The following is a 12,899-nucleotide window of genomic DNA, read 5'->3' as shown; positions in this document are numbered from 1 at the left end:
GCCTAACATATAATAGTTGTTCAGCAAATATTTACTGGATTGAACGAGCTCTGAAATTTAAGCATTGGGTCAACAGCAAAGTAGTCACCCCACCATCATTTCTCCCACAGAAAGGGAGAATAGATGGAAGCCAGCCATCATACTTTCTTTTCTTATTCTAAACTTCCCATCCAGGCCCAGCAATAAAATAATCTTCCTGAACCCCAACAATTTCGAGAATTTTCCAAATCACTATTTGAAAATAGTTGGGTTTCCCTAATCTAATATGCCCCAGGACCCCAAGGTCACCAAGCTTATATTAATGAAGTCTAGTTAAGAGAAATGATTACAGTTAGTAAACCAACTACTTATGAGCTCATTGGGCTTTTTAAAATTTACTATCTGCACTTCATAGAGACACAAGTAGTTTGCTTTTGTAGGACACTCAACAGTCAAAGTAGTCTTTTAAAAAGCACAAATCAGATGCTATTATTGCACTGCTTCTAACCTCTAAAGGCTGTCTATTGTAAAGAGATTAAAATTTCAACTACTTAGCCAGGCTCACAGGGACCATGTGGTCTGGTCACTTACTACATCTTTCCCTGACCTTCATGGGGTTCGAGGCACAGTTATCTTTTTCAGTCCCTCAGATGCAACAAGCTCTACTTCTTGCTCTCCCAGCTTTAGATTGGCTAATCCTTCTACCCAGACCAATTTCCCTCTGATCACTAAGGCCTCGGTTCAAACGCCACCACTACTATCTTGACCAAAGAGACCTGCCTCCTCACTGCCTCTCCGTCCCATTGTCCAGTCGTATTTCTGTCGCTGTACAAAATTTATTTACATGTTGACTCTGTCTTCCTCCACCACTGGACATTTGCTTAAGAGCAAGGACTTTGTAATTTTTTGCTCACCACTGAATCTTCCAAGGCTTGCAGCAGACACTGGCACATAGAAGGTGTGTAGGAAATGTGTGTCTAATAAATGAATAAATATGTGAATGGAAGAAAACTGTAAAACACTAACACAAGAATATTCTTCTTTCAAAAGAATAATGAAAAATAATTTCATTCAATAAGAATTATTCTTAGTTACTGATACATGACTTAGTAGTTCCCATTCAATTTAAAATGTTCCATTTTTTCCTGATACTTCACAAGTCATTAATTAAATGTTGCTCACATTTAAGGCCAATCTGTGAGACATTATTTAACTTGTCCAGCATTAACCCAGCATTAACTTAGGTGGGGCTCCACCAAGTACTGATCATGTGACCTTGGCCTTTCATTGCCTCAGTTTTCTCATTTGTAACATGGGTATAATAATAGGCTTATTTCATAGGCCTATGAGGAGGAAAACCTCATATATATATATATATATATATGTGTGTGTATATATATATGTATTTAAACAGTGTCTTAGAATAGTGTCTGGCACATGATAAGCTTTATAGAGTATTGACTGCTGCTACTAGTACTGTTATTATGAGAACTAACTGTTGAGAATAATCCTTCATATAGTGGTTTATTCCACTGAAGATAAAGGAAACTAATAGAATATTAGAAATCTGATTAAATACAGAAAGCCAGTAAAATATACCAAGACAGAAGATGATGAGAGTGTAAAAGCATAGAAGAAAAAAAACGGTTTTTGTTTTTCTTTTTCTTTTGTAAAGAAGGAAAAAGCCTAGAAATAGGACAAAAACTATTCATTGGCTATACTGACATGGAGATCGCTGGTGACCTTCATAAGTAAAATTTCAGGACAGTGGGCAAAGAGCTTACGGTGAGAGAAGTCAGATGGATGTAAATTCTAGAGTAAATGGGACGTGAGGACATGGAAACAGTATATGAAGATAACAATTTTGAAAAGTTCAGACAGGAATTGGCTAAAGAAGATATGCAGGGATTAGGGGAGGAGGGAGGCTTTCATGTTACACGTATAGTTTTTAACATTTTAAGTTGGAGTTACTAGTCTAGAATGAGGTTGAATTTTGGCAAGAATCATTCATAAGGAGTTAGATGGGTTGTAGAAAATGCAGTGCTGTGAAGTACTTGAGAAGATGAGAGAAAATGAAATGCTATCTGTAATGCACATGGCCTTTTAACTTTCACTCGTGTAGTAAAAGGGAATACAAAGATCAACGCAAATGCTAATGAATTAATGGATTTGGCAGTGGACTATTTACTGACTTCTGAGTTCTTAATGAGCTATGAAGCACCTCACCAGCTCAGAATGAAGGAAGTAGAGAGGATGGAGGGACATTTGAGGAGGGCAGGTAAAGCTTCTCAAAAAATAGTCCTTAAGGAGAATTAGAAAGAACGTACTGTAAGTCAGAGCAGTATTTCCAGTCTTGAAAATCCATTTGAAGTTGGTGATTATTAATTTATTGGAATACCAATTTGCCCTGCCACATGATTTTTCTCCAGCTACCTGGATATAAGTTACACAGAGGCAGAAAAGAGTGAGAGATAACAATCGAGGGAAAATACAATTAGTATTTTTTTCCACTTCCCCGCTCCAATTCTGGGGAGCCTTCCCGGACATGGCCGCCCTCCCAGCCTCCAGCAGCACTCTGTTATCAAAGAATTCAAAGAAATGGAACATAGGTTTCCAACTTATTAATTTAGCAAAATCAAAAATTATATATAATGTCTTCTGTTGGCAAAGTTTCTTGCAATATAATTTGGTTCCATCTTTTGACAAGTAATTTGGCAATGTCTAGCAAGATAAAAATGTTAATAGCTTTTTACACATTAATTCTAATTCTGGAAGCTTATGCCAATAAATAATTTATAATCCAGAAAATTATTATATAAAGATGCTCATTGTTATGTCATTTGTAATAACAAAAAATTGGAAACACCTTTAATTGTTAACAGTAGGAAAACAGTTTAGGAAATTATATCCACTTAGTAGAAAATTACACAGTTACTATATTATAATTACAAGATGATGGAGCAAAATAGAATAATGCTTAATAAAGAAAGAATGAAGAAAGCTGACCTAAATTTGTGTCTTCCTTATGACAGTAATTATGTAAACATATTTATTAAAACTTAAAACCAAAGTAAAGTTTTAAAAGCTCTGTACCAGTAATGGGGATTTTATGTTTGTTTCAAAATATTTTTTAACATAACTCTTATAATTATATTTTTTCTACTCCTTTTCTTAAGAATTTCTGATTATTACCTCATTTTTCATTTCATAGTTTCAAATAAAGTCAGCAATTTTATCATCAGAGAAGATTAGACTTATTTGACAGTTCATAATTCCAAGTTTTTTGGTATAAAAAGACCATATACACTTGTAGGTACTTTCAAAAAATAAGATTTTGAGAATTTTTTTTTTTTTTTGCTTAGTCTTTCCTAGTATGGAGATTAAGCAAACTACCTAAAATTGCCAGCCATTCTTTTTTCGTTTTTCTCATTTTATTTACAGAAATGATAACAAATGAGTCTGCAGTTGCCTCTGCCAATTTCTTAAATCCTCTATTATCCACATTATGAAATCATACTAATATGAATGCTTCCAGTATTTTCAGAGCTCTTTAGTTATTATACTTTAGCATTCTGTATGAAGTATCTTATGTAAGTGTAAAATTTAGACTCAACTTCTGGAAGCTTTTGATTTCTTGGTTCAAAAGTGAGAGATCCTTAGTTCAGCCATATGATTAACAATTACTTGTATAGTAGGAATCTCCTAAATTATTGTTTTATGGATACCTGGCAGTTTTCTTGCCATTTCTCAGAAGTTCTCTATTAAACACATTCTCTCTCTCTCTCTCTCTCTCTCTCTCTCTCTCTCTCTCTCTCTCATACACACACACACACACATTGTGATTAAAAGCACAGACTTTGGCATTATGAAGTCTAAGGTTCAATTTCTAGTTCTGTAGTTTCTGGGCCACCTCACTTTAGGCAAGTAACCTAATATCTCTTAACCTTGTTATTTTCATCTGTAAAATGGAGATTACAATTATATCCGACAATGCTCAAAACATCCGTAATGATTTTAGAGTTTCAGAGTCAGGTACAAGCAGGCACTCAGTAAATGGCTAGTGCTTTTATTACTTTATTATTATTTAGGTCTTGATTTTCCTTGAGTCTGTGAGTCCCCATAATGAAATGTAATTTCCAGTAGATTGAGTAACACCTGTGTTCACCAAAAATTGTAACTGAGTTCATTACTTTCTGTGCAACCCAGATTAGTTTTCTGCCTTTTTTTCTGTGCTGTATGTAGGTGTTCAATCGATTTATTTAATAAATGTGTGAATGCATGCGTGCGTAGATGAATTTTTAAATGTTTCTTTTTGAGAAGGTAGAACAGATGTGACACAGTTGAACAGATAAGAAAATAGTCCATGGAAAAAATGGCAAAGTCACGTATGTGCCCAGGGCCAGCCTAAGGAGAATTACTTTTTTTTTTTTAAGGGGAAATGTGTTGAATAGCTTATTTTAATTATTTTTAAAAGTTAAGTACAGGGACTTCCCTGGCGGTCCAGTGGTTAAGACTTCGCCTTCCAATGCAGTGAGTGTGGGTTCAATCTCTAGTCGGGGAGCTATGGTCCCACATGCCTCACAGCCAAAAATCCAAAACATAAAACAGAAGCAGTATTGTAACAAATTCAATAAAGACTTTAAAAAGTGGTCCACATCAAAAAAAAAAGTTAAGTACAAAAATTTGCTGATGATTAACATATTTAGCACCAATAAAATAATGTGAGATTAGCTGTACTAAAACAGAATGTTGAGCTACATTCACATTAAGTGACATTATATAGTCTAAATTTGTGGAAAACTTCTGAAATGGCTGATAAAAAGGAAGATGGTGAGTGATCTTTGAGCAGAAAAAGACAGAAAGAGAAATGGCCTTTTCTACATCCTATTGTGCCTCTAAGTAAAATGCTTGGTAATCTAGCTACAAAGCTATATGTCATTTGGCTTTAGGCACCTACTGTGATTTACCTTGTGAAGATCAGATTTTGCCATGGATAGGATCTGTAAAAGTATCACACATTCCAGTACCATTGGCAACCACAGCTACCAAAAACTCCAATTTAAATTGATGAACCTAATATCAGATGATAGTATCATTTCCTTGTGGGTGTTTTGGGAAAAGGTGGGTAGGAAATGTATAAAAGTGAATACTTTATCAACTGAAAAAACAATTCATCATTTTGAAAACATAAAATACATTAAAGTTGTTATAGCATCAGGCATTAATATTTCACTGTACTTTAGACATTGCCTACAATCAACATTTTCTGCTCTTTGAAACAGAATCATGCTTGTGGTATGCATTAATCATATAAAAGATTAAACACTGAAAAGAAATTCAGCCTTTAAAGACAATTTGCTTTGATTTATTCAGTGGGTTCTTCCAAAAAGTTTATACCAAGAATTATTGCTTGTTGCATTGGAGTTACAAATTCTTTCAGAGTTACTTAGTATTTTCTGTAATATCAGTATCAAGGAAGGTTAATCAAATTTATGTATTTATTAGGAAATACAGGCACATAATCATAAAACAAGAAAACACAGCCATTTTTATAGACTTTATTTTTTAGAAGTGTTTTAATTTTACAGAAAAATTGAGAAGATAGTATAAAGTGTTTCCATATACACTATACCCATTTCCCTCTATGATGATCCACTTACATTAGTATGTTACATTGTTACAATCAATTAACAAATATTGATACATTATCATTTACTATAGCCCATCCATTAGTCCAGTTCCTTAGTTTTTACCTAATGTCCTTTTTCTATTCCAGGATTTCATCCAAAACATCACATTACATTTAGTTGCCGTGTTTCCTTAGGCTCCTCTTGGGTTTGATAGCTTCTCAGATTTTCCTTGGATGACCTTGACAATTTTGAGTCGTTAGGTTTTTGTAGGATGCCCACTACTAGAATTTGTTTGATGCATTTTTCATGATAATATTGGGATTATGTGTTTTGAGGAGGAAGACCACAGAGTAGAAGGGTTATTTTGTCAGATCACATCAAGTGTACAAAGTATCAATATGCATTATGAATGCTGAGGTGGACCTTGATCACCAGGCTGAGGTAGTGTTTTTCAGGTTTCTCCATCGTAAGATTACTGTTTTCCCTTTTTCATACTGTACTTGTTTGGAAGGAAGTCAATATGCTCAGCCCACAACTAAGGAATAGGGAGTTATGCTTAAGATGGAGTACTACATAAACTATTTGGAATTCCTTTGCACTGGAGATTTATCTATTCTCCTGCGTTTATGTATCCAATTATTTATTTATATCAGAAGAACTCATGGATTTTTATTTTATACTTTGGGTTATAATCGAATTCTACTTTAGTTACTTTGTTCCTCAAATTGCTCTAGTCCTGACCCTTGTGAACTCTTTTCAGTTGGCTCTTGTGCCACTCTGAGGTATCCCCATCCTATATTTTTTTTGGAACTTCCTTACTTTCTGACACTATAAGATGGTCTTGCATATAAATCTTGTATATTTACTGCCCCAGTCCTAGAATCAGCTATTTCTTCAAGGATAACTAGGTCTTTTTAGTGGAGAACGGTATTAGACAGCAGGATCTGGGTGTGGGGTGTGCTAATTGCTGCTAGGATGTCATTGCTTCTAGATCTTCTCAGCTGACAGAGCAAAGAGATAATATGTGTGTACATTACCCATGTATATGCACATATCTGTAAGTATCTCTCTACATGACCATGTGTATTAAGGTAATATGAAGCAATATTAAGCTAAACATGAATGTATATTGATGTTTCCAACTTTAATCTGTTACCACATAGATCATCTTAGCCTCATCTCTTGCTTATCTTTAAATTTCAACTCCAGCAAAACACTTGGCTTTTAGAAGTATGAAAATCAAATTGTAGCAACTTTGGGAAGCCACATCATCTAGCAAAATAATTCTTAAAGGGCAAGGTGTATATCATCAAATTTTAATTTACAGTCAGCAGTACTTTTTAACATCAAAAGGCCTCCAGACCTCTGCTTCCAAGAAGATGAAGTAGCCCATTTCTCCCAGGTTCTCCCACTTAAAACTAAAACCCTGAACATAACAACAAACAAACAGGAAGACGCTGAAAGGTGGAAATGAGAAGGCAGACTTAACTAAGGACTTTGGGACTTGAGGAATGACATGGTGATGAGTCCCCTGTGTTTCCTGTTGCTTCCCATACATCCTGGAGAGGGTATTACAGGACCCCCAATCAATAACCACCAACAGAACAACAGACAAAAAAGCTTCAAAAAAACCCCTACAAAACCCTGTTCCCCCTAGCCAAAGTATGAGGAAAGGGGTTGCTAAAGACAGAAGACCATTTGGGCAATAATATACACACCACTCGAGCCAAGTGCCAGTGGAATATACACACTACTCGAGCCAAGTGCCAGTGGAATATTGCACCCATCCCCTACGTCCTGTTGTTTCAGTTGGGCCAAGGTAGGATTTGATCTTCCACACCACCCCACTCCTGCCTTCCAGAAGAGCCAGCGCTCTGATTCCCCACCAGGGTTGTTTCAGTGTGGTCCAGTGGTGAGCTGAGCTTCCAACCCTTTCCATGAGCAAACAGACTTTAAAAGGTGGTGCCTGACAGGCTAGTTAACACTGGGCTGCCCTCACACAGTCGTGGGGTCCACTGGTGGGACTTAGCATTCATCTCTGCTGACATCAATAAGAATAGGGTGTTACAGATTGGAGGGAGTAGGCACCCCACTAACCCCCAACACATGATGTCAGTGAGACCCACTGGGGTGCTGAATCCCCATAACCATCCTGAGGCAGTAAGACAGAATGAGATGGCACAAGCAGGGCTAGTTGGCACTTCTCTTCCTCTTACCCTGGTGTCAGTGGGGCCAGCAGGTAGCTGACCATCTACCCACACCCGGCATCAACAAGAAGGAATGAAGCGGGAGGAAGGACAGCAAACAGTTCACTTCTCCCCTCCCCTGGTGTCAAGAAAACTACTGGGGAGATGAACTTCCACTCCTACTAAAAGGCAACACAATGATATTAATGTTCCCACTTTTGGGGGGAAGGTGTCAGAAGGGCCATAGGCTAGCTGAACTTCTACTTGATCTCTCTGCAGTGAGACAATGTAAGTGCCCACTTTTGCTGGGGTATTGTCAGTAGGGCCCAATGGAAATCTGTACGTCACCCCCCAGTCCTCATACTACGCCTCAAATAGGATGACTTCCATCTAAAAAGTAATAATAAAATTAAATGGGATACAGAGTCATATAATAACTCCCAATGTTTAGAATACAATGGAAAAATACTCATGACACCAAGAACCAGGAAATCACAGAATAAATGAGAAAAGACAATAAACATACACCAACACTGAGATAAAATGTCTATTGATATGATCAGACAAGGATTTTAAATAAGCTGTCACTTAAATGCTTCAATTAGCAATTATGCGTTCCTTGACAGAAATGGGAAAAATAGAAAATGTAAACAAAAGACGAAGTTATAACAATAAAATCAAATGAGAACAGTAGAACTGAAAAATACAACAATGAAAAAACTTTGCTCAAGAGTAGAGTGGAGATTACAAAGCATAGAATCATGAACTTAGAAGAGATCAGTACAGTGTACCATATGTACAGAGAAAAATAGACTGAGGGGTAGAGATGGGAGAAAGAACAGGATCTCAAGAACGTGTAAATAGTAACAAAAGCACTAACGTTAATATCATCAAAGTTCCAGAATGAAAAAAGAGAGCAAGTAGGACTGACAAAGTATTCAAAGAAATCATGACTAAAAAGTTCCCAGTTTTTTAGAAGACGTAAACACAAATTCAAGAATCTGAACAAACTCAAAGAGGAAAAACGCAAAGATATCCTTGCCAAGACGCATCATAATTAAACTTCTGAAAAGTGGAGACAAAAAAAATCTCGCAAGTGGACAGGCAGAAACAATGCATCACTTATTGAGAAACACCAATTCCAACGACAGCATATTTCTTGTCTAAAACTCTGGAGTCAGAAGCATTGACATAACATTTTTCAAGTGCTCACAGAAAAGAACGCTCAGCCACAAATTCACACTTTTATCTCCACTTTCCTGTTTGACTTACATTAATGGACTACTAACTCATCTTTCTATATCCGGGACTGCCGTCACCCTTCTCCAAAAATCTAGTCACAGTATTTCCAGAGTGATCGTTCTGAAAATGAAACAAATGTGTCTTATAAAAATACCTGATTGTGTTATGAAAGTTGTCTCTCTTCTAAGTTACCAGTTAAAATCCTTCAGTGGATTCCCATCTTTCTGGGAGTAAAATCTCACATCCAAACTCTCTTTGTCCTTTTGGGCTGCTGTAAGATTATACTGCAGGTTGGGTGGCTCATAAACAACAGGCATTTTTTTCTCACAGTTCTGGAGGCTGCAAGTGCAAGAATAGGGTGCCAGTACGGTCAGATGAGGGCCCTCTTTTGAGTTCCAGACTTCTCACTGCAACCTCACACGGCAGAAGAGCTTCAGGAGCTCTGTGGGGTCTCCTGTGTAAGCGCACTAATACCGTAATCATTTCCCAAAGGCCCCACCTGCTAATACTATCACCTCCGGAAATTAAGATTGCAACGTATACATTTGGAGGGGAACACAAAGACTAGACCGTAGCACTTAGTGTACATGCATGGACCATTCATGGTCTGGCTTCTACCACCCTCTCCATTGTCTTCTTTTCTTACACTCCAGTGAGCATTTCTTTTTTTTTTTTTTTTTGCGGTACGCGGGCCTCTCACTGTTGTGGCCTCTCCCGTTCTGGAGCACAGGCTCCGAACGCGCAGGCTTAGTGGCCATGGCTCACAGGCCCAGCCGCTCTGTGGCATGTGGGATCTTCCCAGACCGGGGCACGAACCCGTGTCCCCTGCATCGGCAGGCGGACTCTCAACCACTGCGCCACCAGGGAAGCCCCAGTGAGCATTTCTTATACTGATTATGAATGGAACTCCTTTCTGGACTGATCCTTAACCATTCATTTTCTGGCAAACATGAATTTATCTTCTCTTTTCCTCAAAAATTCACCCTTCCTTCATGTTACATATCCATTTCAATTGCCTTCTACAGGAAGCCCTACTGATATCCCCCATATACTACTCTCCACAGAATGCATTAAGGTCTTACCGTGTCTTCCTATAGCATTCTTTAATAATTTTTATGGTAACTATGGATTTTCTTATTTGAGTGTCACAATACATTGACTTCTAGGTGGCACGATAATGATTTTACTAACAATAACACTGGTGCCTACTTTAACCCATGGCATACTTTAGGTGTTCAATAAATGTTTGTTGAATGAGTGAATGAATGAATGAATGGTCAATTTGAAATCTTAATCATGTTACTTTTCAAAAATCTGTTAAAAGATACCCACAGTTTTCCAGAAGATTAGGGACTTAGGATCTTCAACTTGATTTAATAGAAGAATTTTTACTCATACATCATGTTTAAATACCTCAAAGTAAAACCATTATCCCAGGAATTTAAGGTTATCCATTTGGACTTGCAAGCCAATAATTAATATATTCTGCCCCAACTGTATTAGATGGTTTCATTGCTCCACTCATATCTCCCCAGCACTCATCATTCCACTATATGCTGATAGACTCATGCTACCACCTGCAATTATCCACCTTAGGGCAGGCCAGAAGTGTACAAGAGTTAATGTATCTGGGTGTAGCTTTCAACCAAGGACAGAGGGGACTGGAAGATAAGTACTTCAAGGTTCTCACCGATTCTTGGGATAACTCTGAGGCATGTTCTGTAGAGTTTCACAGAACTCCCCTGAAGTACTGGCAGCAGTTCCCTGCAGGAGTAATTTATTCAGCAATGCACCTCTGTTGTCTTCCTTCCATGCCTCCATTCTTAATTCCCGCTCCACTTCTGAGTTTTCTGGAAGCACCTCCCAGATGAACAGTTTGCATTCAAATTATTGCCTCAGGCTCTGCTTCTAGGGGAATTCAATTTATAGCCTCCTACCAATCCGGTGCTCCTTACAGAGCCATCACTGGTACAAGTACCAAGGCATGGCACATTTGTATCACTCCTCCTAAATCCTAATATTTTTAAACAGATAGGAAAGAGCATGACCTTGAAGAGAAAAATCGTTTATGAGAATGGCCAATGGATAAAGGGAAGGAGAGACAGTGCCATTTGTTTTCCATTAATGATAGTGTGAAATTTATGGGCAGATGGTCTAACAGGTTTGACTATAATTTGAGGAGCCTGCTCCCTTGGTTACAGAAGACTGCTATTGTTATTATTATGGAGGCACAACCTCATGACTTTATTGCTTCGCTTGATGTAGCCTTTTCCTTTACCCTTAAATCTTTCTACATCACTGAATTGCAGCCAATAGCTTTATTTTGTCCCTATGGCTCCATCACAAAAAAGACACACATGTGCACACACACACACACACACACACACACAGAGTTTTGTGTATGCCAGTGCTTGAAAAGACAAGCTCATGGTGCATGTATGCAATGGATATTGTACATTACAGGTCTCTGTGAAATAGTCTTCTGCAGGTTCCTATGTTTATTTTATGAATAATTAACTTTAGTAAAGTTAATTTCCTGAAGATCTTGATGAAGACTGAAGAAAGGAAGTAAATTTTAAAGAAAAAGACTTAGAAACTTGCCCTTTTTGCCCTCTCTTTGTATCTTAATGAACAAAGGATAACTGGGCCTTTTTTGAAGTCTTTGCTTGAGTTGAAGACACAAAGTGCAACCTGTACTCTTATCATAATATGTACAGTTTATGAGTACACAAACTTAGAAACCGTGAATTTCCCTAAAGTTATTATACCATTTAGAAGATGTTTGCTTGGACGTTTACTTAAAACCAAACAATTGAGGTCTATATGTCCAAATAATTTCCTTCTCTCTTGCTGTTTCCATTTCAGTTTCCTGAGTTTCTGGGAAGGCCTTGTTTCCCCAAAGGAACGATTTCTGGTAGAAGTCTGAAGGTCTGACCCAAGAAAAATAATCCAGTATAGCCAATGAATTGAGGACAAGAAGGTTTCCAATCAGGTAGGAACATTTAATCTCATACATTACAATCACCTTAAGTAAGGTGTGCTGATAGCTGGATATGATTTAACTGCTTGGAAAAAGATGCATATATAACCTACCTCACAAGGAAGCTGGTCTCAATTCCCTTAGAGGTTGTGGTGTTTATCAGAGAGTGCCTTGGGGGAAGACGAATACAATAACAGTATGATGCTTTTTTTTTTCATTTTTAGCTCATTGTTGCCACATTCACTTGGTGATCTTGGTGCCTGTGGTTTAATCCCAGGAGGTTGGTTAGACATGTGGAACAGCACATTAACCCTTTTTAGTATTTTCTCCCAAGACAAATCATTTTTATAGGTTGTCTCCATGGTCTTCTAGTTCCTTATCAAAATTAAGCATCAAGTCTTCTAAGTGAGCAAAGCCCCAGTCAGTGTGAGGAAATCAGCTTAGTTCTTATTGGGGCACATCTTCTTGGTCTTGGCACAAAGTGAGTTCACATAGGGAGTTAGAAGGAGGAGAATGGGGCATGCGAAAGGGGAGTTCTCTGTTCTCATTTACCTATGCATGTTGAAACTCCACTAACAGTTTTATTTTCATTAGCAATTTGTGATAAAAACTTAGGGTAAAGGGAATAATGAAGCTGTCCCATTATATGGCAGGACAAAAGATAGTAGTGACATCAAAATCAGGGCCTATCCATCTCATTTGCAGCTATATACTCAGTGTTTAGCATGGCATTTGACCCCTCATCAGTATTCAATAAGAAGATGCGTGTTGAATGACTTAAGGATGAATTAATGAATGAAGAAAGTTAATATGGTAGAAAATGTGTTTTATCCTTGTATTTTCGTGTGTTGACTTCTATATTCCAAGACCCAGAACTGTACG

General features: G+C 37.5%; 2 protein-coding genes across 5 annotated transcripts in view; both read left to right on the top strand.

Annotated features, from left to right (window-relative positions):
- The window catches only part of LOC308610325 (uncharacterized protein), a gene marked incomplete at its 5' end in the record, with an annotated part of 41,880 nt that extends 29,859 nt beyond the window's left edge, over positions 1-12,021 (top strand). The window contains 2 exons of the mRNA XM_081259502.1: positions 9,368-9,495; positions 11,903-12,021. Of these exons, the coding sequence (XP_081115628.1) occupies positions 9,368-9,495; positions 11,903-11,910 (136 nt within the window). The 3' untranslated portion in view covers positions 11,911-12,021. The remainder of the gene's footprint in view (positions 1-9,367; positions 9,496-11,902) is intronic.
- LOC308610327 (spermatogenesis-associated protein 31A6-like) overlaps positions 1-12,899 on the top strand; it is a 57,697-nt gene that overhangs the window by 6,260 nt on the left and 38,538 nt on the right. The gene's annotated exons all lie outside the window — the stretch shown is intronic.

The sequence above is a fragment of the Mesoplodon bidens genome (assembly GCF_964165515.1).
Source record: "Mesoplodon bidens genome assembly, contig: HAP1_SCAFFOLD_197, whole genome shotgun sequence".
Lineage (NCBI taxonomy): Eukaryota > Metazoa > Chordata > Mammalia > Artiodactyla > Ziphiidae > Mesoplodon > Mesoplodon bidens.
This window is presented reverse-complemented; position numbering and strand designations above follow the sequence as displayed.